The sequence below is a fragment of the Sparus aurata genome, chromosome 9 (genome assembly GCF_900880675.1).
Source record: "Sparus aurata chromosome 9, fSpaAur1.1, whole genome shotgun sequence".
In the NCBI taxonomy this organism is placed as follows: Eukaryota; Metazoa; Chordata; class Actinopteri; order Spariformes; family Sparidae; genus Sparus; species Sparus aurata.
The window spans coordinates 16876595-16899156 of NC_044195.1; the positions used below are offsets into that span (position 1 = coordinate 16876595).

The window sequence follows — 22562 nt, forward strand, 5'->3', positions numbered from 1 at the left end:
TTTTGGATATTTAATATGGTATAAAACGGGTGTGTGCAAAAATACAAGATGGACAGTTGGAAACACAGTAAATTGACATTACATTCTTTGAGAGCTTAATGGAAAGATAGTGCATCCCAAAACCAGCATCTAATTCAGTAAATTCTCCAGGGGAAATGTTTCCACCAGCACTTAAGGCACTTTTGAAAGTCAGCTATCAGTTATTAATTAAAAAAAATGTAAAACTTTAGGACTGTTCAGCTGCTCTACAGTCTATGTCAAACGAAACTGTGCTGCAGACAGATTTAAAAAGCTTAGGAAGAAATCATCAAGAATTAGACTTATCCTGTCGCACTAACTAATGAAATCTCATGACCAGTTAATACCTGGACAATGGAGGCTAAGAGGAGACGATCTAAAACAAAAGTAGCTTATAAAAAAAAAAAAACAATGTCACACAGGAAAAGTAGAGGGAGGCGGGTTGTTGATGACCCCAGCTAGTGCCTCACAGAGTTCTCCAAGGATTCTCCGTCAGCGTCTACATCGTCATAGTCTCGTAGCTCGCTGGAAATGTTGATTTCAACTGTACTAGACTCTGAACCTAGCAAGACAAAATAGGGGCAGGTGTTACTGCACAGGACACCTTCACAGCTTATAAACTTAGTGATCCATTGAGATAGTCACACATCCGTTCATCATAAAATGTGTTCATGGATTTACAAATGTATTTTGGGAATTGTATCATGCAAGTGCAGTTTTTTAATGTGGACATTTGATTACATTACATTACATCTGAACCATGAGTCTTTTTCAGTCTGTATTCACCTTTGACCGAAAAAAATAAAATAATCGAAGGCTTAATAAATGAGTAAAAAACATCAATCTTTTAGAAGATTAACTTTATTTCTGACTGAATAGTGACACAAAACAGTGATTTTGTACATGATCCTCATGGTGCACAAACACAAGCTTGTATAAAACGGTATAAAATGCTTTACAAAAATCATCCCAAAATACATTTCATTGTATCTCAACAGGTAGCTACTGCAAAGTTCACCACAGGCATGGACGCATGTGTCCCAAACTGCAGTAGACCTACATGGCCAGCAGGAGGTCGCTTTCGTGAAGTATAGAATTTGAAATGAAATCATCTCTGCTCCAAATAAGGATTTAAAAAGAAATACTTCAATGTGCTTTTCTGCTGGAGTCACACTTAAAGGATAAGTTCACACAAAAATTAAAATACCCTCATTATCTTATCAGCCCTGCTTCAGTGGAGCATCGGGGAAGTTTTGTTATCCATTAAACAAAAACAGCATTGCAGCACTCGCCAAAACAACTGGGAAAAAAAAAAAGTTTTTTCAAAAATTGGTTTAAAAACGTTTACTAAACTAACTAAAGAAAAAAGAAGGCTCTCTACAACTTGATCCGGTAATTAAAGTCCCCAGAAGCTGCAAGATCTCATTGATTAACAAAAAAAAAAAAAAAGATGTTATTTTCACCCTTTTTAAGCCAAAATCTTCACTGCCGTTGGCACGTACCCCATCTGAAGTGGGTACACGAGCTTGACCATGTCGGGAGAGAGGGTATAAGTAACATCCTTTTAAATCAATGGGGGGGTCTTGTGACTTCCAGAGACTTGGATTACGCCTGATGGAGCCATTTTCTGTGTTTTTTTACTAAGCTTTAAAACAATTCCCCATCCACTCCAGTTGTTCAGGAGAATGCTGCAAAACTGCTTCGATGTGAAGCTCCAGAAATTAACTGTGGACCACAAAACGTCCCCTGAAGTTCAGCATGCGGATGAGCAGATGACTGAAATTTTAATTTTGGGGATTAAAAGAAGATCTTCTAAGATCAAATCAAAGCGAGGCCCCAAGACCTTGAAACCGAAGCAGCCAAATGTCATTCAGCCATCCTTAATGTGATTATTTATACCTCGAATGTTCTCTCAGCCGTGACAGGTCAGAGTGTCCTGTGTGTAAAATCCCAATGTCATCACTCGGCTACAATAAAAGTATAAATATTGACATTTTGTATCCAGAAAATGCAAATCAGTGTACAGACTACATATTACATCAATAATGACATTTAAACGTTGTGATGACATGGCACCCAAGCAGCATGCTTGACAGAATTGTGCACACATATCAGAGTTGTACAGTAAACAAGCATGTCCCGCTACGGCGGATTAAGAATAGTAGCAACACTGTTGTCATCTCCTTATTATTAATTAAAAGAAATGCACAACTTTCTGTGCGATGTGCAAGTATTTGTTCGTCAGACTTTTTTTCCGCTCAATATCTCCGGAGCTCTGCATCTGAGACTCATGTTATCACAGGGATACAAAAGCTTTCCCCAGTGGATGCTGCTGTAGTATCACCCAAAAGAAAAACACATCAGATATAGAGCACAGCATCAGGAGACACCATGTGACGGAGCTTCACCAGCCCTGATATACAGGTGAGCTGTTACTGCTACTGAACGCCCAATTACCTTCTGAGAGGACGCTGATGCCGTCGGAGTGGTGCTGCCCGTTGCCCATCGTGTTCTTTTTGGTGTCCTGGATGTGACTCTGGTAGAGCAGAGTGCTTCCCACCGTGGGATTGTGGCCTCCTGCGTTGGGCACTGAGGTAGAAACGGAGTCCCAGGCCAGCTCCCTCCTTCTCTGCAGGCTGAAGTCCACGTCGAAGCCCGTCCAGCCGTGAAAGGCCAGTGTGTTTAGGAAAGCTTGCATGGGGTTCAGGATCCCCTATAAGAGTAAAAGTACAGAATATTGTAAGGTGTTGGATAATAATAAACCGAACGCTTTCCATTCTGTTTGCTGATATTTGTTCACCCACCATGATGAACCACGTGATGAGGGCTGCGTTCCTGATGTCCCTGAAGCCGTTGTCATTAATGTCTGTCTGCATCTCCAGGTAGAAGAGGAGGCTCTCGTTGATGATGTTGGGGACCCAGCTGAAACATCACACATAAATAATATGTCTCAGAAACATCAACAGTTGTAAATGTAAATGTTTTAAACCTTTTATCATATAGTTATGCAGCTGATATATAAAGCTCGTATTCTGCTGAAATAGCTGCGGAAGACAATGGTTAGTTCCTCTGATGTATATTCAAGGTGCAGACATGGTATTCACTGTGGTGGATTACCTGAACAGTAAACAATTATATTAAAGGGTTGCTCCACCAATTTGACCTTTTTTTGTCTTAAAAGGTCTTGTAGAGTACGACTGCATATAAAAATGTAACTTGCCTCCAGTGATGTCACTCAGTGGCTAAATTGCATTGTGGGTAATGTAGGCACCAGGTTTTGAAGATGATTTCGCTGGTTATTTAGCTTATTATGAACAGTTATAATTAATCGATACAGCAGAACCAGAGATCGACCTTTTTTCATTCCAAGCATCCTTCTTCCTTCTCAAAACCTGCCACCTACACTACCCACAATGCACTGTCTGAGATACATCATCTCCAGAGGTAAAATCTGACTACATGCAGCCTCCTCTGGAGCCAGAAAAACACTTCATACTCTTCAAGACATGTAAACACACAACAAATTGTTGGAGCTACCCTTTAATATAAAGCACTACCATTCAGGTAATCCACCGTAATGAACACCATGTCAGTACCTTGGATATGGTGGAAGTTGACAATGACCTGATGAGGTAATTCAACGATGCTGGCTTTAGCTTCATATTTACCGTATATAACATGAAAGTACTGATCCTCACATCTAACTCTCGGCAAGAAAGTATAAAAGTGTACTTCTAAAAAATGTCAAAAGTTTTCCTTTAAGTGTAGCTTTGATGATAAAGAACAGCAACATACCAAATAAAGAACACCAGCATTATCTTAAAGAAGCGTATTTTTATCTCAGTGGCCAGCCGCCTCTCGTTTTCGGTGTAGATTCCTTGTCGTCCTTTTAGTAAAGACGTCACTGTAGGTTGGATGGAGGGGGGAGGTGGTTAATGAGGGTCATGTGTGAGAAAGTGTTTTTGCATAAAGAGACTCAGGGCGAGGAACTAACCTGCAGATATGGTGCGACTGAAGAAGACAGGATTGGCCACGAGGACGAGCAGCATCGGTGCGTACGTGGTGACATAGTGTGGGATGGCGTGCTGGAGGCCTTGTTCGCAACTGTGTGAAGAAAATGCAACATAAGATTAGCATTAGCATCACAGCTAAAGCAGAAGTACTATAATGTGACCAAACAGGACAACAAACATTTTTCTATCACCATCCCTTGACAAGCTATCCACAGTCTTTTCTTGTAAACAGACCATAATCACATGGCGACCATTTTTCTCTGACGTCACACTCAGCTCAAATGCTGCAATAATGTCATGCTGCTGTGTTTCAGGTTGCAATTCTTATAAATGTAGAGAATCTTGAAAATTATTCATTTCACCTCTTCCAAGCAATTTAACAGACAATGTTTGGGTTCAATTTGGAGGGACCTTGGTCAATATATCAAGATTAAACAACCCATTAGTTACCTTTACATAACACCTACCATTAAACTATTAACACGCTGCGTCCTGGCCAACGTTACCATTTGATGACACAACAGTAAGCAAGTCTTGTCAAGGTGTGCGTTGATATTTCAAAACAAGTAAATCTGACACCTTTCTACGCTTATTGTTTACCACTAATGGTAGTGTTAGCTAGGTAGAGGTTGAATGCTAACATTAGCTGTTGGCAGATTGCTAATTAGCTATCATATATGTTTCACACTGAAATATGGACTAATGTTCCTGGCCCAAAGTGGTGAAATGATGAAGAAATTCTCTCAATTCTAAGTCATAACATCGTTTGAGCTTCCCACCCTGAGCATGATTTCAAAGGAAAAATGGCCGCCATGTGGTCTTCTGACAAACAAAAAGGTTTGTCTTCTTTGTTTATCTCATGACAAGACCAGCAGATGCTGAAAGGTGCTTGATGGTGTAATAAGGAAGAACAAAGAGTCTCACTCAGAGATGGATGGGTAGTAGAGCATGGCCACTCCCTCGATGCACAACAGCACAGCCAGACCCCACGTAATCATGTGGTAGAGGATAATGGTGCTGGTGGGGAAAGAAACAGAGTCATGAGACTGAGCTCACAACACATGCTGCAGCTCTGTATCTTGAGGGTGATTTTTTCTTTTTTTTCTTTTCTGTGCCGGTAGCAAATGTAGAACACAGACTAGGGGGAGGAATGCATATTGTTTGGCCTGTTGAAACGCAAGAAGAATATTGAAATACTGTGACTCATACTACTTTCTCTGCAACAAATAGTAAAAGAAGAAGCATTAAAGGAGAAGTTCACCCACAAATTAAAAATAAATCTGTATCCACTCACTCCCATACTGATAGGAAGTTGGGAAAGACTTGTAGTCCCACAAAACATTTCCAGAGCGTTGTAGGATTCTGCTTAACGTTGGAAGTAGATGGGGACTTGTTTTAAAACAAAGGACATAAAACATGTAAAATATTACTAGTCTGGTGTAATCCAAGTTTCTCAAAACCCAGAGATCCCAAAGTGATTTTTAAAGATGTTATTTACACCCTTGACATGTGGTTGAGCTCGTGCATCTACTTTAGATCAGTTGCTTGTTAACACTCAGTGCGTTTACATGACACTCAAGAAAACTGAATTACTGGGTTAGTCCGACTATGATGTGATCTTTAAGATGCATGTATACACCTTAGTCTGACTAAAATCGGACTGGATCGGATTTCTCATAGTCTAATTAAAACACCTAGATTATTCGATTGATAGTCACATTACTCCTGCATGAATACGTTCCATCAGATCGGATCGGACTTTGCGTTCTGCGCAGGCGCGAGATTCTTTCCCCGGGGCCGTGAGCCGGAAGTAGACGGACGGTGGCGGCGGTGTCTTTCCTCCGAAATCACCGCAAAAAAGAGCGTCATAGTGCACATAGTTTGTGTAATTATCATGTACACCATAAACGAAATGTACAAAGATGTAGCTTCATCTCGCTCTTCGTACGCCATCTTCCTTGAATGCCGAGGCAGCTGGTGACGTAAAGAGGTCAGCCGGAGGTGGCTCTGTTACCACTAGTTGAAATGGGTACAGCGCCACCTAGCGTACCGGGGTATGACATGCTCCGGCCCAATAATCCGGTTTTCTCACCGGCATGTATACTCGGACAATTGCAGTTGTCTGATTGAGTAGCATAGTCGAACTATGGCTGTAATCCTACTAAACTGTAAACGCACTGACTTTTAGCTTAGCAGTTACAATGAAGACTTTGGCTTTCAATGGGGTATAAATAACATCTTTTCAAATCAATTTGGGATGTTGGGGTTTCCGGAGACTTGGATTATGCTGGAATAGTTGCATAAAACCATTAAACCCTTTTTTGGTGTTGTTTTAAAAGAAGTCCCCATCTACCTCAGTTGTTTACGAGAATGCTGCAGCCTTGTTTTGCTGTGAAGCTCTAGAATTTTTTTTTCAATGGACTAAAAAACTCTCCTCATCTTTCCATCAGCAAAGCTGTGAGAAGATAATGATTGAATTTTCATTTCTGGGAGAACTTTTCCTTTAAATATCTCGTAGTGACGCAAAGTGAGGGAGCCCAGCTTGAAGCTCCGCGCTTCATTTTGTTGAGGTGACAATGACTTGTGTCAACTGGAGGCGGAGGCTCAGAGCACCTGATTCCTGCAGATGTTTTAACCACCAGGAAGACGTCAACGGCGTAACAAAAGGTCCACCAGAAAGAGGCGCTGAAAAACAACTGGATCCACATCTGTAACACATGAATTGGATACAGCATTGTCATTACATTAAAGCTATAATCATTCTGATTCAAAGAAGTATGGGTGTAATTGTGCTTAATTATTGAGGCTTATTGTTTATCTGTGCCTTTTCAGTCTCAAAAGATGCATTGTAGTAGCTTTACAGATGGCTATTCACATGATTGCCGATCACGCATTAAAGGAAATGACTGCTTTTACTCATGGAATCCAGATTTTTCACAATGACCTCCCTTTCCTGTAAAATGTCAATCTCCTAGTCACACTTGAACAAGAAGTATTTGCATGCTGGAAGTCTGAAGTGAGCTGTTTGACGGCCGGACAAGGTGAAGCTTTGTCCTACGTACCGCGCTGCCCACGCAGAAGACCTCTGGCCAGACATCAGTGCTGTTGGCCACCGAGATACTGTCGATGATGTTTGGCAGGCCGAGCCAGACGGATGACCGGATCATGATACCTGGCAGAGGAAAACAACACATGATCTCCGACTGTAACTGCTGAGGAAATTAGGCGATTCCTGCTCGGCAAGGCAGAGGACAGGAATAAATTTAACTTGTTTGTTCTCAGAATTATTAGGTTAATTAATTAATTGGAATCAGACACGGAGTCCTCGTAATAGCAGCTTTGTATCATGGAAATATGAACTGCCTCCAGGTGTGTTTTATGGGGGTGTTTCCATTTCCTACACCCTCGCTACGGAATGGAAAAATGGGAGCTCTCCCACAACCTTAATGTGATGCAGGCTGTACGCTGTTGTTTATTTTATTTGAGATGGTACTTCACGCTGTTAGTTTGCAGCCGTGGATGTACATGACCTCATCTGCCTTCTCCAAGGGCAGAGTAGAGTTATGAATGAACAGTTCAAGTATCGGCAGTAGAATGTGAAAATAATTGACAGCCTTTTCTTATCAGTCACTTTACGACAGTGCTGCATTTATTTGGTGATGAATATAACTACTTCTCTGAATGGCACGCTATGTGATTTGAATCATTTGAGGACTTTTTTACATGTTGTATGAAACTTTCCATCACAAACGGCAGCTAACCGATAACAGGCTACTTGTAATTCACTGCAGTGGAAATAAAGACTGGTGATGATTATGTGTTATATTGTATCATGTGGTGTGATATAATGGGGGGACAAATCATATTTATCAACAGATCGGGGGGTCGTGTCCCCCTTGTCCCCCCCTGGGATTTACACCTGTGGCTATCAGCATGCACCGTTGCTAAAAAGATGTTATTGTGTGTGTCAGCCGCTACATATTCTTTCCATGAAACAGTGGAATTACTCTTTAATAGAGATTTTATCTGTTGCGTTGATGAATGGGGCAGGCCATGTCATGCTCGAGGCCAAGAAGGAGGCGATTTACCCAGATAGAATTACGGTATGATTTCAGACTCATATTTTGTTTTCTTTTTAAATTTCAAACTCTGACATGAGATGACTTTTCAAAAAGTCCTAAATAAATAGGTTCCAACTGTGTATAACCCACATTATAAGGTCTGTGCTCATCAACACATAAAGTAAACAGTGCCACCATACACAAAATTTATGAAATTAGGCAAACATTTTTTGACGGTAAACTTCACATGGTACATAAAGTATTTCTAAAAGTAACTAATAAAGATGATTTCTTCGTCGTCTGTGGACAAAGCTCCCAGACTCCCTTATAAAAATCCCAAATTTTAAGACTTGTTGCGTAAGGAGAAACATTATGAACTTTGTGAAATACTGTCTTCAACAGATTCTTGAGCATCTGGGCCTATTTATTAATTAGGCACATGGTATACATGAAGATATTTCTTTCTTTGTGTAAAAAACATTTTACGTTCCAGTGATGAAGGCGCATGTTTGCACAAACTGGGTCACAGTTAAGAAGTGATCAGGTGCAGGTGTTTCCTTAATGCTACTTATCTGTTTTTTGCTAATGCATTAATATATTAAGAGAGGGTACAAATAATCATTGTATGTGTTATTATGTTTTGCTTATGTACCTGTTTTATTATCCTGATACTGTATGTCTACAAGTAGCTACGTTGTTGATGTAAACCTGCAAATTGTGATGGAATTAGGTCCCCACAATGCTGCTTTCAGCTCAACACATGCCAATAAAAAAAGGTTTGCAATTGTTGAGTCATTTCATTACTCACTTGAGAGGAGCACGGTTCACCCTTTCACTCTGAAATAAGCTTCTTGTCTATTTTGCACAAACTTCATCAGAGCTGAGATTTGAGTTTGTACAGTTTGTAATCAGGTTGGCTAGAGAAAAGAGTGACGTTTTTCACAGCTCTATTAAATCCAAATGTTGCAAAAGCTCATGTGGGATCACTTTATACTGGAGAAACAAACCTTTTTCTTTTTGATGGCAGATAAATGTCATTTTTAACACAATTATCTTTATTTAATTTCCTGCTTTCCTTCAAGGGGCGTTTGCTTATGATATCTTACCAACACACACTGAGGCTGAGAGAAGAAAACGTTATGTGCGCCTGTAAAATACAGTTTTTCATAGCTGCACAACACTTGATGTCTCCTCTATGTTTGGATAAATATGGCGCATATTTGCGTGCGTAATTGGCACCAGCGAGCAACCACGTTGTGAAATCCACTCGCCCTTCCTCTCTCTGTTAAGAAAGAAAACAAAATGTAGGTCAGCCTTTCTTTACCTGCGCATCCCAGTATGTCACATACACTGATGATGAACAGTATCCTGGAGGAGGACGCGGGCCTGGGCAGAGGATACTGTCCCAGTCGTCTGTATCCTTTGCGTTTCGGCAGAAGCTGCAGGACAGCGAACATGAGGCTCAGAGCCGCGCTACCCAAACTCAACGCCCCGAACAAGACGGGCTGGAAGGAGACCACAAACTCCGTCGCCGCGTCTCTGTTCGGACAGCAGAAGGTCTCCAGCCGCGGGGACGCCATGACCGGAGGAAGGACAGAGGGAGAGACGGACAGAGGGGGACAGAAAGTGGGCTACAGTGTCAGGACAGAGAGAGAAAAAGGAGAGGAAACGGCTGGGTACATGACCCAACTCCGTGAGAAATCACGGGGTTGAATCATCATGTGCTTCCATTTAATCCCTGCAGTTGTGGCTTAACTGTTGCCACAATGCAAGAAAGCCGACAAAGCGCTGTTGTGTGATAGGGTTAAAGTCTGAAGTCTGGTGAGTTCAGCTCCTGGATGTTTACATTCACTTACACATGACCAGTGTCCTTTGTTGCTCCTGGCCCCGTGTGATGAGCACACCCTCCAGTCAAGTAATAATTATCATTTTGATTTCACATTTTATATAAACCCAGAGGGAAAGACATTGTCTTGGGCTCAGGAATGCACAGTTGATTTACTGCAAACAGTTAAACTACAAACAGCGAGTCAGAACAACCTCAGATAGAAGCAAAGAACACATTCGCAATTCATGATCATAATAACATTAAATAAGAATAAATCATACATATGATATGCATAATGTATAACTATATACATGTAGACACTGTAAACTACTTTTCAGATTGACATTTTGCATACATTCAATGTCCAGTGAAAACAGTGCATCTTCAATAAAGTTGATTTTGAATTAAAATGATTCTGATAAACCAAAGGAAAAAGTGCTCAAAACATTAGATGTAATTGTAAAACACTGACAGGGAGGTGAGGGTATCTTTACATTTAGTACTTGTATATTTTACTGACATCATTTTTCTTGAGAGAGGTTTTGAGCACATGAAGTATTTTTACAGTGCGCTATTTGTAATTAACTTAAGGACATGAGCTGAACACTTCCACCGACTGACCGACCGACCGATCGACCAACAACCAGATGGGATGGGAAACCAAGATCTCCCATCTGTCACAGTATCCTCACTGTGTGTGGTTGAAATCTGAGAGGCCATTTCATTAATGGCGGGTCTTCTGGAGCTGATGAGTATCAAACTCTGTGAAAGATCAGTAGTAAGAGAAACACATAACACCTGGGAGACACGTGGTCCGCCCAATGACCTACATATCTGCTGCTTGTGCTAATTGTGTGTCATGGTTTTTTTTGTTTTTGTTGTATTATTGTTATGAAGCAATTCATTTGTGCATGAAGACAATCACTGTCTCACTTTGATAAAACAGATTGCTCATGTAGAGAAAACAATGTCCTTTTATCTGTTCAGGCAAGTCATTAGAAGGTCACATCTGTGACAATTATAGTTTAATGCTTTAGGCACACACAGACAGAATAAAGTAGGCTCAGCCCCTCAGATTCATGACAATAAGGATAACATTTGGTGCACTTTGCTTGCATGGGTTAGCTGAGTTTCGCTCCAGCATTGAAGCCTATATTTGAAACAACCCCCCGTCATGATATGTATGCAGCAGACATTCGTCCACCACATCCAGATACAGGAGAGGTCATGGCAGCTGCTGGGCCCGCCTGCTTGGACCGAGATCTGAGAGACCGGGTGGACATTTGACGCAGATTTATTTGGGAAACAAAGCATCAAGGGCTTTCATTATTCAGGACTAACAGAGAGGGCATTCACTGAGTTTTTACAATGGCATTCTAATCCATATGCACCTTTCTCTGACAAGGCACAAAGTCAATTGTATGGCAAGCTTGTAGCCTGCTGCCAGGGATAACGACCCCCTGAGGAATACAGTCAGTATCGACAGGCTGGTAAAAAGTCTGCTTTCTGTTGCTGCCCTCTGCTGGTCTGCAGCTCTCAAAACACAGCACATATTTCTGCTGGTGTACTTTTGGGAATAGCTGTGAATTTGTACCAGTATTGCATGATATCTATAGCATCTTAAATCAATAATCACAGAGGTGTATCCCATAATTAAGCGGTTAGTTCAAGAAAATCACAGATACTGAAGCACAGCACATTCTTGTTAAAGTGGGTTTGACCTATACGAGCTGAGGAAGCGCCGCTTTGAGTGAATACATACACATACAGAATACATACAGAAAAAGAAATAAAATTAGATTAAAAGAATAAAATAAAGTATACAATACATGAATAAGAGGCTATGATAAATAAAATACACACAGCTGTGTCAAAAAGTCTGAGACCACTATAGTCGGAAAGCACCTTCACCCCACACCCGTCCTGAGCCACACACCACCCTCTCCACCAGAAATGACGACACAGGCTCGAGAATCCGAGTCAAAACCTGAATCCCCGAAAAATACCCATGACTCTCAGGATATCCGAGCACCCGGCATGTCTCCCTCCCGCTTGAATGACAACACACTCCCAGCCAGTACGGACCCCATGCAAAACCCATGCCACCCCAGCACAACCCACAGCGGCACAAGGAAATTACAACAACATAACAGAATGCCCGGCTCCCCCCAGTTCCCAAGTGAGGAAAGCCCATGAAAGCCAGGAGCCCTCGGCCCTCAAGCAAGTGCCGCAGAGCTCCTTGATGTAGGTGCCAGGTTTTGGAAAGCAGTCCTCCGGTGTTACATTACACTCATATAACACTTTTTACAGAAACATTTTAAAAACAAAATGATAAACAGAACCAGAGATAATACCTTTTTATTCCACACATTATTCTTCCTTTACGTAGCCTGGCACCTACATTACCCACAATGCAACTTAGACACTGAGTGACATCACTGGAGTCAGTTCAACTGATTACCTGCAGCCTCCTCTGGAGCCACAAAAAGGCTTTATACTGCTTTTTTCACATATATGCAGTCTTATGACTCAGGACCTTCGGACACACTTCAATGTGTACAATTTGTGGAGGTTTCTCTTTAAATTAAAATCAAATGACAAGAGACGAAACAAAGTACAAATGCTGATTTTGTCACAAAGGCTCAATTTATAGAACAGCATTTAATAGCAAACAGCAATTTGCATCAAAATATTCCCTGTGATGGTCATTTTTTATTTGTTTGATTTTGTTGTTAATATTCATTGGACAAATCATATTCCCACTTAGATTCAATAAAGATAATAATAATAATAATAATGATAATGATAATAATAATAATACAATTGTCACATGAAATAAAAGAGTGAAAGAGCAAATTACATCAAGACAATGTATTTACCAATGTTGCACTAATTTATCACATGATTAAATGATAAATGATGATTAAATCAAGTTTAAGATGTCTCTGTCACTCACACCAAGATGAAGGTGCAAATTGCAGATTACAATACTCTGCTTTGAGTTGACCCCCCCTTCAAAAAAAAAAAAAAAAAAGCTAATGTACTCACAATTTCTTAAGGACAAATGAGCGTAAATAAAATCCAGAAACTGTGAATATGCAAATATTCCCAAACTTTTATTGCTAATTTGTTTAAAAGACGTGTTAGTGTAAGTTGCATTTTTTGGGCTGCCAACTAGTTGTGATGTCACACAGTAATCTAAGATGAAACCCAGATTCAAGGTGAGCACAGAGATACTGCCCTCCCTTCAGCAGATGAATGTGAAAACAGCCTTCTGGAGTCAAACATTCTGCACAAACATCTTCCTGCATAATGAAGGTCAGACATCCAAGTGGAGCAACAATAAGCAGAACACATTTCTTCCAAAAAAAAAAAGCAGCAGCTCTGCAGAGGAAACCATGTCAATGTCACTGCAGAGAAACAACAAGAACAAAGAAGTTTGGAGCTCCGTTTTTTCGTATTAAATAAACTTTTAAAATGGTTTTTCATGAAAATCTCAGGACAAAAAATAAAATAAATCACCTAAAAAGGTGTTATCACTGGACAACTTCTTTAAATGTTAAAACTCATTACATTCGCAAAGTTTTTAAACCATAGATCACATTCTGCCTTTTACATGTAGTGTGATTTCTTCCTCATCCTCAACACCGCCCACCTCCTGCTGCAGAGGATGGGTGTGGACGTACAGTGTCAAATTACACACAAATTACAGACCTGCTCAACAGGCTCCCCCTTCACCTTCATTGGTCGAGACCCTACTGCTACATTCAACCAGCCTGCTTCCTGCAGGGCAAACACTGCCTGTTGTGAGAGGAAATGACATCACAGCACCAAGAGCTGTGCCACAAATACACTGAAAACAGATGAGGACCCAACGTCCACTTCAGCCTCCACTGTAAAAAAAAAAAAAAAGAAACAGAGCAGCTTTGAGAAGAGCCACCGTAAAGTATGTCTGCTGGACATGCAGAGACTCCACGAGACTCGACATGTCAGAGTGGGACTGCTGTTTTTTTCTCGAACCCTTTGATGAGTGGTGAGTAGCTGCTGGCAGTGTTAGTGCTGACACTGCGGCTGGAATACATTTACTGTCTCACTCAGAAAGTTTCACCATGTCTGACTGAGTTGTGAGTGTTTTTTTTATGTCTGCACCACCCAGATGTTGAATCAGACTGGTCTCCAGTTCATGATGCTGCCTTTAACGGACGTTTCCTGGTTCTGCAAAGGCTCACTGCACAGGTAACGTTATCATCACATGCAATTTTTACATGTAGGATAAGGAAATCATTTTATGTTTGAAAAAAACTTGTTTTCATTAAAGGTGCACCATGTACTTTAGTGAAGACAAAGATCTACATTGACTGACTTTTTATTCTAAGCAAACTAAATAAAACACCTCTCTTTGTTTTCATGACAGAATACACTGAATAAACAAACTGACCTTAAAGGACAAAACAGTTTCATACTGTTTTACTTCATTAATATGTGGCGGACCCTGCCACCTTTCTAGCTTCAAGCAGTGTTCGGGGGACCGTATTCTCCTCTGAGAACAGCTCGTTTACTCACTTCAAAAAATGTGTTTGTTTTTAGCACCTCATTAATATTGCAAAGATTAGAATGAGTCATGGAGTTTATTTTGGCGCAAATCTCTGAATGTGCATCAACCGTATTTCAGTGAATCTGTTGTAAATATCTGAATTTATTTTGTTCGCAGGGTGCACGTGTGAATCTGAACACTCTGGACCGGGTTTCTCCCCTCCATGGAGCCTGCTTACAAGGCCACGCAGCCTGCGCCAAACTCCTGATAGAAAATGGGGCAAATGTCAGTAAGGCAACGTCATCTGGTTGTATTTTTGTGTGTGTGTGTGTGTGTGTGTGTGTGTGTGTAACACAATTCAAGACAATCCTAAATGAAGACATTATGCTTTGTGTCTTGCTTTAGAAGAAATTCCTAAATCCTGCTTCAGTCTAGTTAGAAGGACACCATATCAATAATTGCTGGGTTTTACTTTGTGTGGCTGCAATTAAGTAAGAGATTAACCCAATAGACACACACACAGACACACACACAAACAAGCATGCAGACACATCAATGCATGCATAGTAACACATTAACAAATACAAATTTGTAGAGACAAAGTCTGACTTCTCAAGCCACGGTGCATGTGCATTAGCAGGCTTGATAAGCAGATCTGCAGAACAAGATGTAAAAATCAGTGGAAGATATTTTGCTTCATTAAAGGTGCTATTTGTATTTTAGTATGCTAGCTTCAGTAGATATCTTGGCAACACAATACACAGACGTCATGATGTCAAAACTTTATTTACATCATGATGATAATCTTAGTTTATGTATGAGTTATGAACGAAGATTCTGAAAGGTGCAATATGTAAGAATTGGCCACCTGTCGAATTCTTCTTCCAAACAAACAGGGGGCAGTATATCATATCAGAGTAACTGCTAACTATAGCTTCCGTTAGCTTATTAGCTCAGTCAGCTCAGTTAGTGTAGTTAGTATTGGAACAAAGTGGTTAGATGGTTAGCATGCTAGCTTCAGTAGACATCTTGGCAACATAATACATACATGTCTTTGACATAATGTCAAAACTGTAATTTATTCACGTTCTGGTGATAATTTTAGATCATTTTTGAATGGTTTGAACAAAAATTCTTACATACTGCACTTTTACATTTTTATCACTTCACTTTTATCCTTCCTCGTGTCAGGTAAACAGTTCAACAGTGGATGGACAGACTCCGCTGTCAGAGGCTTGCGCCAGGGGCCATCTGACCTGCGTCTCGCTGCTCCTTCGACTTGGAGCGATTCCCTCAGGGACCAGCCAGTCCAGCTCTCCAATCCACAGGGCGGCCGCCAAAGGTGAGAGGTCACATTCCACTGACTGCACACACACGGATAATCTATGCTGAACCAGAATCGGTCACTACAAAATGCATACAGAGCGCCAAAACATCAGAAACACACATCTGAGATGTGTTGATGTATTACAAAACAGCGTAGCATGCGTTGTTGTAGCCTACAAAGCAAAATGATTGCATATTCTTCCATCGGGATTCAACACGGCAGCAAATTTCAAGGCAAGGCCCTTCAAGTACATCAACTCTCAATGTGATGATCGTGGTAACTCTGTCTAGGTCACCCAGAGTGCATTGAGCCGCTCGTTCAGCATGGCGCAGATGTGGATCAGTATATCGACCAATCAGGTTCCCCTCTGCATGTTGCTTGCTCCAATCAGCATCTGAGTACTGTGAGGAAACTGCTTCAGCTCGGTAAGAATAACTTCAACTTTTACCCTTGTTAGTGTTTAATGTTGTGTGTTATTTGGTAATGTCTTACAAGTGCATTATGACCTACTAACAAATGCTTATAACAAGGACCTGAAGCATTACAGTTTGTTTACAGAGATCCAACAGGTGGATCAACATCTCCGGGCTCCAACTGACCTCAGTAAAATGACCAGTGTCACTCTGTAGGAAAACACACACTGTAAATTTCTTGGCAAACAAATGGAAATCACATATCTTCATGCATAACACATGTAATACATAACGTATGACGTATTTCTCTTATTTGTAATAACAGTGATTTGTGGTAAATTTAGCATTTTTGCACCCACGTCAGAGCTCAAATTGTCACAAAGGTTTAGCTCTTCAGTTGGTTTCTACACATTGGGATTTAATTGACACAGCAAAAAAAGTCAATAACTATTTGAAGGAAAACAATTCATTTCATCATTTTGCGAATGTTATTATTTTCTATGCACAAAGCCTAAAGCAATGGAGTCAGACAGCGAGGGAGAAAAAGCCAGTGTCAGCAAAACAAAAGGGCTAAATCATATTGCTACTCAAAAAACAAAAAACAAAAATTAAAAAATGGAAGGGTTTAAGAAGTACTCAGGTCATTAACTTATGTAAAAGTAAAAATATCACCAAGTAAAAAAATGACAAAAATTGTCATACACTGAGTAAAAGAAGGGGAAAATAAATAAAATTATGTGGTGATATTACAGTGTGATTTTATGCTTTTATCCTATGTAAGGCGCCATCAAACAAATAAAATGTATTATTATTATTATTATTATTATTAAAATACAATGAAAGAACGAAAAATATAGCTAAACAAAATGGAAGTGAGTGAAAGAATGTACCTGAAATAAGTGTACTTATAATACAGAATGGCCCCATTTTGAGCTTTTGTATTATAATAAATTATAATAATACAATACTCATCACTATAGTATTATTATAGCATTATATCTTTATTGATGATGTAATAATGCACCAGAGTGAAATCTAAGTATGTGCAAAACACATGTCCACTTCAGAAATATAATACTATTAGACATTTTAATTGTAATACTTAAGGTACATTACTACTTAAGATAATCATGTTTTCTTCCTCCATCACTGCAGAAGCATCAGATGTAGTAAGTTGATCATATACCTTGTATATAATTCCTCAATCTGCCAAATAACTGTAGTAGAGTAAAAAACTTGGATAAAAAACAAGTAAATATGACCTGAGTAAATTAAGTCTGGGTAAGAAATGTCCCAGAGTCTTTTATCTGAGTAATTAAGAGGGTGCGATGCAGCTCTGTGCTCTGCTGCAGAAGAAAAGCTTTAACTGGCTGTCAGCTGTTCTGTAATGTGAGGAGATCATCACTCTCTGCTCTCCTACAGGTGCTACTGTGAACAGCAGTGTGTCCGGCGACTCTCCGCTGCACATCGCCGCCCGTCTGTCCAGCCCCGAGCTGGTGTCTGTCCTGCTCGACCACGGGGCCGACGGCTCCCTCAGGAACTCAGAGGGCAAACAGCCGCTGGACCTCGCCCCTCCGGACAGCCTGGTGCAGAAGCTGCTGAGACAGGCAGGAGGTATTCTACCCAAACCAGCCCAGTAGCCTTCACTGTGGGAGTTTTTCATGGCCTCGACATTAATCAAAACATTTCTCTATCATGGCCCCTGATTTTCTCCCCCGACACCTTGCACAGGAGTGTCTCCTCTGACGCAGCTGTGCAGGATACACATCAGGAAAACTGTGGGCAAGCAGAGGCTGGCCGGGATTCACGACCTTCACCTTCCCACAGAGGTGAAACAGTATCTTCTCTACCGATTAGACCCAGGGGGAGATCGAATGCACTGAGCGACGCGGGACCGTTCACGGGTAGAGTGTTTCACTTCCAAGTCAGCAGGGGGTGTACTTGCATAATCTTAGCAGTGAGATGTCTCTCGGCTCACGGTTGAGATTGTAATTAACTGTAATGATTCTCCTGTGTGGCAGGAACCGAACACAAACTGATCTCCGAGATCAATCTGGACTTTGTGTGGAAACGCAAGTCTTAGAGCATCGTTAAATATTCATCAACAATAAGATGTACATATTGATATATATATGAGAATATGGGTTTACTAATGAGTTTAATAATGTTTAATAAACTGAAATAATAGTTTTTGGAATTACACAAGTTTCCACATTTAGCTAATATTGTATTTTTTTCTGTTAAGAAACATGTTCTTAACGCTGCTGTATTGAGAGTTTTTCCCGTAGACCTACAGGACATTAAACATTTTCTCATGTAAAATCTTTATGTGCTGTCCGTGTCCTCTTTACAGAATTCTTGTAAATGGTTCCAATGTTCCAATTTGGTCTGAACCTCAAGCAAATCCCAAGTCATTTCACTTTTCCTGCAGTATCTGGTCTTTCTTAAAAGAAAAGATAAGGTGTTAGTCAGTGGCAGACTCTTGATGAGGGGCAGGGGTGAAAAAAAAGAATTTCAGGTACAAAAAGAGCACCAGCGTGCAGAAACGGCACTTTTGCTTCTGACATGCGTTCACACCATGTTCCAATCCAACCTGTTCAAGAAGTGTAAAAATCATTCAAATGCGTTTATAAAGATTCAGTGAAAAACATATAATCTAACAAAAAGACTCCATAAAAGCTTTTTTAATTTCCTCCCAATCACAAAAATATGTCCTTCCCATCCAAGCCAAATACTGACAGCCAGACAGCAAACGACTAAACCGAAAAAAGAAAATGAACACAGACGAGTCATTCTTGTCATCATGTCTCAAGTCAAGTCACAAGTGTTTGTCTTCCGAGTCCAAGTCGAGTCCCAAGTCCCCAAAAGGGGGGGGGGGGGATTAAAGGGGCGGCTCTGTGTCACAATTTGTCCGTGGATTTCTTTGTAAAGGTGAAGGACCTCATCTCAGTGCCTCTACCAGCTTCGCTAACAGAAAGCAACAGTAGCTAATGTCAATTTAGAAATGGAGTCTGCTTACTATAGCTAACGACCGGCTTTCAGCACGCCACAAAAGCTCCACGGACATGATTACTATCCAGTTACGCAGTGTGTAGCGTGTGTCTATTTAAGACACGCTCTGCGTAATTTTTTTGTCCAGTCTGTGTTTAGGAAGAAGAAAAATATGGAAATTCATTGAATGTGGAGAGAGCTGCTTTTAAAATGATATTCTTTTTCTGTCAAAAAAAGAAATGTCTCCAAGAATCTATTGTTATGGAATAGTTCTGTGAAAAATCAGCTGTTTCCCCGAGAGACTGAAGAGGCTGAAAATATGCTCCGCGCAAGAAAAAAAACAAACATAATGTGAACGCTGAATGCAGTAGGAGAAAAAAAAGCATGAGACAGATCATATATAAAGAAGTGACACTTTAGCGTTTGCTGTGTGAATTCATGCGTCATAACCCAGTTACATTCTGCCAATTTGTCCTCAAAGCTCAGCTCAGTCTCATGCAGATTGTTTAAAGAGGAACCAAGCATTTATTAGCTTCTTGTTTTGTTATGGTGCCGCATTAGCCTACTTGTTATAATAACCTGAGGAGAAGAGGGGACACTGCAACAAGGATGAAGCAGTGATCTCAACATTCTCATTCCCATTACTTCAGATGCTGAAAAACAAAAAAAACATTGTTTTTATATAGGTCACTTGTCCTCTGCTTTGCCCTAATCTCGTATTTGCGATGTGCCGGCAGATTTCATGGTAATCATTTGCTTATCCGCGGCCTGAAGCAGGAGCATGAGATGCAAAACAGATCCGTCTTCTCCTCTTGATCCTCTCAATACTTTTCGCCACACAAGTCGCATAAATATTGAGTGTGAGCGAGGCATCTTTTGTGATGTCCGCACAGCTGAGAGCAGCATGTCAGCTGTCACCATCTGTACCCAAAACTCTTCAAGGGCTCACTGACCTCTGACCTGTGTGTTTGTCTGTGCATACAGCCAATCAGTGGGGCTGACAGACCCCGCGAGGAGGTAAAAGCAGGAAACAGGTTTAGGACTGATGGAAAAAAAAGAAGAAAAACGGTGAAGAAGGAGAATGGACAATTTTCCATAAGCGTTCTCTTGCTGGGTATGGATTGTATCATTTTTGTATTGCTACATGGTTACTGAAGCCGAGTCATGTTTACCACCACTTAAGGCTGGTCAATATATTGATCATATATCGTTATTGTAATATAGACGGAAGCCAGGAACGGCCAAAGATGTGATTATTTCTTGAATGCCCTTATCTCAAGATCACAAGTTAATTATTGCATTAATTCGCAAAAAAAAATGGGAAAAAATCCCCCCAAAGTCCATTGAAATTGGCTTTCAGCTATGATCACTGAAATTTAAAGCAAGTTGTTATATTCTAAATAAACAATTTAGCTCAGTTGGTAGAACGTGCGGCAGTACAGACGTACAGAGTCTGTGTCCCTGCGGCAGCAGCCCAGGGTCATCCCCCCTCTCTCTCAACCCAATTTCCTGTCACACTTGTGCTGTACTACTGAATAAAGTCAAGAAAAGGCCAAACACATCTTGACCATGTGGCCATTACAAATATGTGATGGTCATAACACTTTTTAAAGAGGAATTTGAAAAATGGAAATGACAGTTGTGAGAGCGTAAAACCACTGATCTATTGGTCTTTACAAATCAAGACTCAAAAGGCCAACAACTGTGACCTTAGAATCAAAAGACAACCGACTTGTGGATGTGGAGAACGTTGACACCTCTACCACAGATTTTTTGTTCCAACTGTTGTCGGTTACATACATACAGTGACTTTTAAACACAGAGAGGATGGAAAGTTAAAGCCGTCTGTGGTGCTGTAGCTCAACACCTTTTTTCATGGCGACAACACGAACACACCCTTCTTATTACATGCAGCATTCATTAACTTGACCATAAATCCCCCCTCGTCCCAATTTGTCGGTTGAACTAAATCATCGCCCGCTCACACGTCACATGAGGGCCCTGGGGCTCGGCCACACATTGAACCGGGCTTCGATTTAACTAGTGTTTAATGTTAAATCAATACCGCGGGGCGTCGGACCTGCCACATGTGCCGCCTTTAATGACTTCAATATAGACGTATCAGGTGAGACGCGTGTGTCTGGGCGTCAGTGTGGAATGACCGGCCAAATAATTTCCACTACAGCGATAGTGGCGGCACTGACGGAGCTGTTGTTCAGCTACACTGCACAGCAAAATACAACATCCTGGGTTCAGTGAGGTACTGGGTAGCACTTAGATGCACTTAGAATCAACCAACCTGTGATACTTAAGCTTTTACCTTCATTCTCTGGAGGCGATCGCTCCATTTACCACTCCCCCCCCCCCCCCCCCATCTCTCTTTTTAGTGCATATAGAGCACTTTCTACCCAAATAGCGCAAAGAGGAAAACATGTAATGCAAGTTTTACACCCAGCGCACACGCTCGCTTAAAACTATCCTTCTACAAACAGCTATTAAAGGAGAGCTTTTATAGGACCCATATGAAGGCTAACCACGACTTATAGAACAGGCAACACAGCACAAATCTTCGGGGAATAAACAATTTGTGGTGACCAAAACATCCCAGTGTTCATAATCAACGCAGGATTAGTTGACTCGTTATTACATGAGTCACTCTAATCACCCCCTCCCATGCGAGCAGCCGCCACCTACTGCGATCAAGCTTCCGATGTTGATGCCAGACAACCCTTATGTGCACACATCTAATAACCCAGTTACATCCTGATTGCTCCGAGCTGGATCTCGTTATAGATATCGGTGCTTTCTACTAAGCTACAAGTGGGTTGTGCCACGTCTTTCCACTCGCCAGTAATTGCTTTGGTATTTTTAGTTTGTCAGTGTCGGGGTAATTAAAACAAATAGGAGAGATAGTGGAGACAGAGATCTCCTGTGGGTGCTTGGTCTGAGTGTGAAGAGGTTTAGTAAGGTCAGACACCACAATGTTTTCAATTAGACACCTCCATACTAATGAGGGTTTATTAAAGAGTGCGAGCACTTATGTAAACCAGCACAACTGGGTGACTGAAACAGCTATGACTCAAGATAAAAGAGGTTAGAAGATGTTCTTTTTAGCTACACAACCTGTCCTTATTACTGGAAATGTATGTAAAGTTATCCTGGAGCGCCTATGCTGGAATTTTTAACCAAGCTACTTGAAGCTCTGTAAGTGCTTCTGGCATTAATCTTTAGGTGTTTGAACACACTGAATTATTTATTTATTTTTCCCACCTAAAGTTTTTAATGCAACAATTAACCAGCAGATGACCTGTAACTGCTAACTGTATCACTGAGTGTGGACACTTAACACTTTTCTGAGAAAAATGTCAATTCAATAC

The 22562-nt window shown here is 40.8% G+C and overlaps 2 protein-coding genes across 2 annotated transcripts; one reads left to right on the forward strand and one right to left on the reverse strand.

The window, feature by feature from the left end:
• Positions 1–10: 10 nt before the first annotated feature.
• gpr143 (G protein-coupled receptor 143) lies at positions 11–9836 on the reverse strand. Its single transcript, XM_030428647.1, has 9 exons — positions 9417–9836; positions 7094–7203; positions 6645–6739; positions 4956–5048; positions 4013–4122; positions 3814–3922; positions 2823–2940; positions 2476–2731; positions 11–580 (listed from the first exon to the last, which is right to left on the reverse strand). The coding sequence occupies exons 1-9, from the start codon at positions 9670–9672 to the stop codon at positions 477–479; spliced, it is 1251 nt and encodes a 416-aa protein (XP_030284507.1). The 5' UTR covers positions 9673–9836; the 3' UTR covers positions 11–476.
• Positions 9837–13737: 3901 nt separating this feature from the next.
• LOC115587592 (ankyrin repeat and SOCS box protein 9-like) lies at positions 13738–18516 on the forward strand. The gene is made up of 7 exons (XM_030427508.1): positions 13738–13953; positions 14077–14156; positions 14632–14739; positions 15646–15796; positions 16072–16206; positions 17617–17808; positions 17926–18516. The coding sequence occupies exons 1-7, from the start codon at positions 13869–13871 to the stop codon at positions 18075–18077; spliced, it is 903 nt and encodes a 300-aa protein (XP_030283368.1). The 5' UTR covers positions 13738–13868; the 3' UTR covers positions 18078–18516.
• The last annotated feature ends 4046 nt before the right edge of the window (positions 18517–22562 follow it).

What these genes read in the sequence shown, in the direction of transcription:
- gpr143 (XM_030428647.1), bottom strand. Translation starts at nt 9,672, where the DNA reads ATGGCGTCCCCGCGGCTGGAGACCTTCTGCTGTCCGAACAGAGACGCG. An exon ending in ATGCTGGTGTTCTTTATTTG is followed by an intron (nt 2,941 to 3,813) that starts GTATGTTGCTGT and finishes GTGATGTTTCAG; the next exon opens with CTGGGTCCCCAACATCATCA. An exon ending in TCATCACGTGGTTCATCATG is followed by an intron (nt 2,732 to 2,822) that starts GTGGGTGAACAA and finishes TTACTCTTATAG; the next exon opens with GGGATCCTGAACCCCATGCA.
- LOC115587592 (XM_030427508.1), top strand. Translation starts at nt 13,869, where the DNA reads ATGTCTGCTGGACATGCAGAGACTCCACGAGACTCGACATGTCAGAGT. An exon ending in TGATAGAAAATGGGGCAAAT is followed by an intron (nt 14,740 to 15,645) that starts GTCAGTAAGGCA and finishes TCCTCGTGTCAG; the next exon opens with GTAAACAGTTCAACAGTGGA. An exon ending in CCACAGGGCGGCCGCCAAAG is followed by an intron (nt 15,797 to 16,071) that starts GTGAGAGGTCAC and finishes AACTCTGTCTAG; the next exon opens with GTCACCCAGAGTGCATTGAG.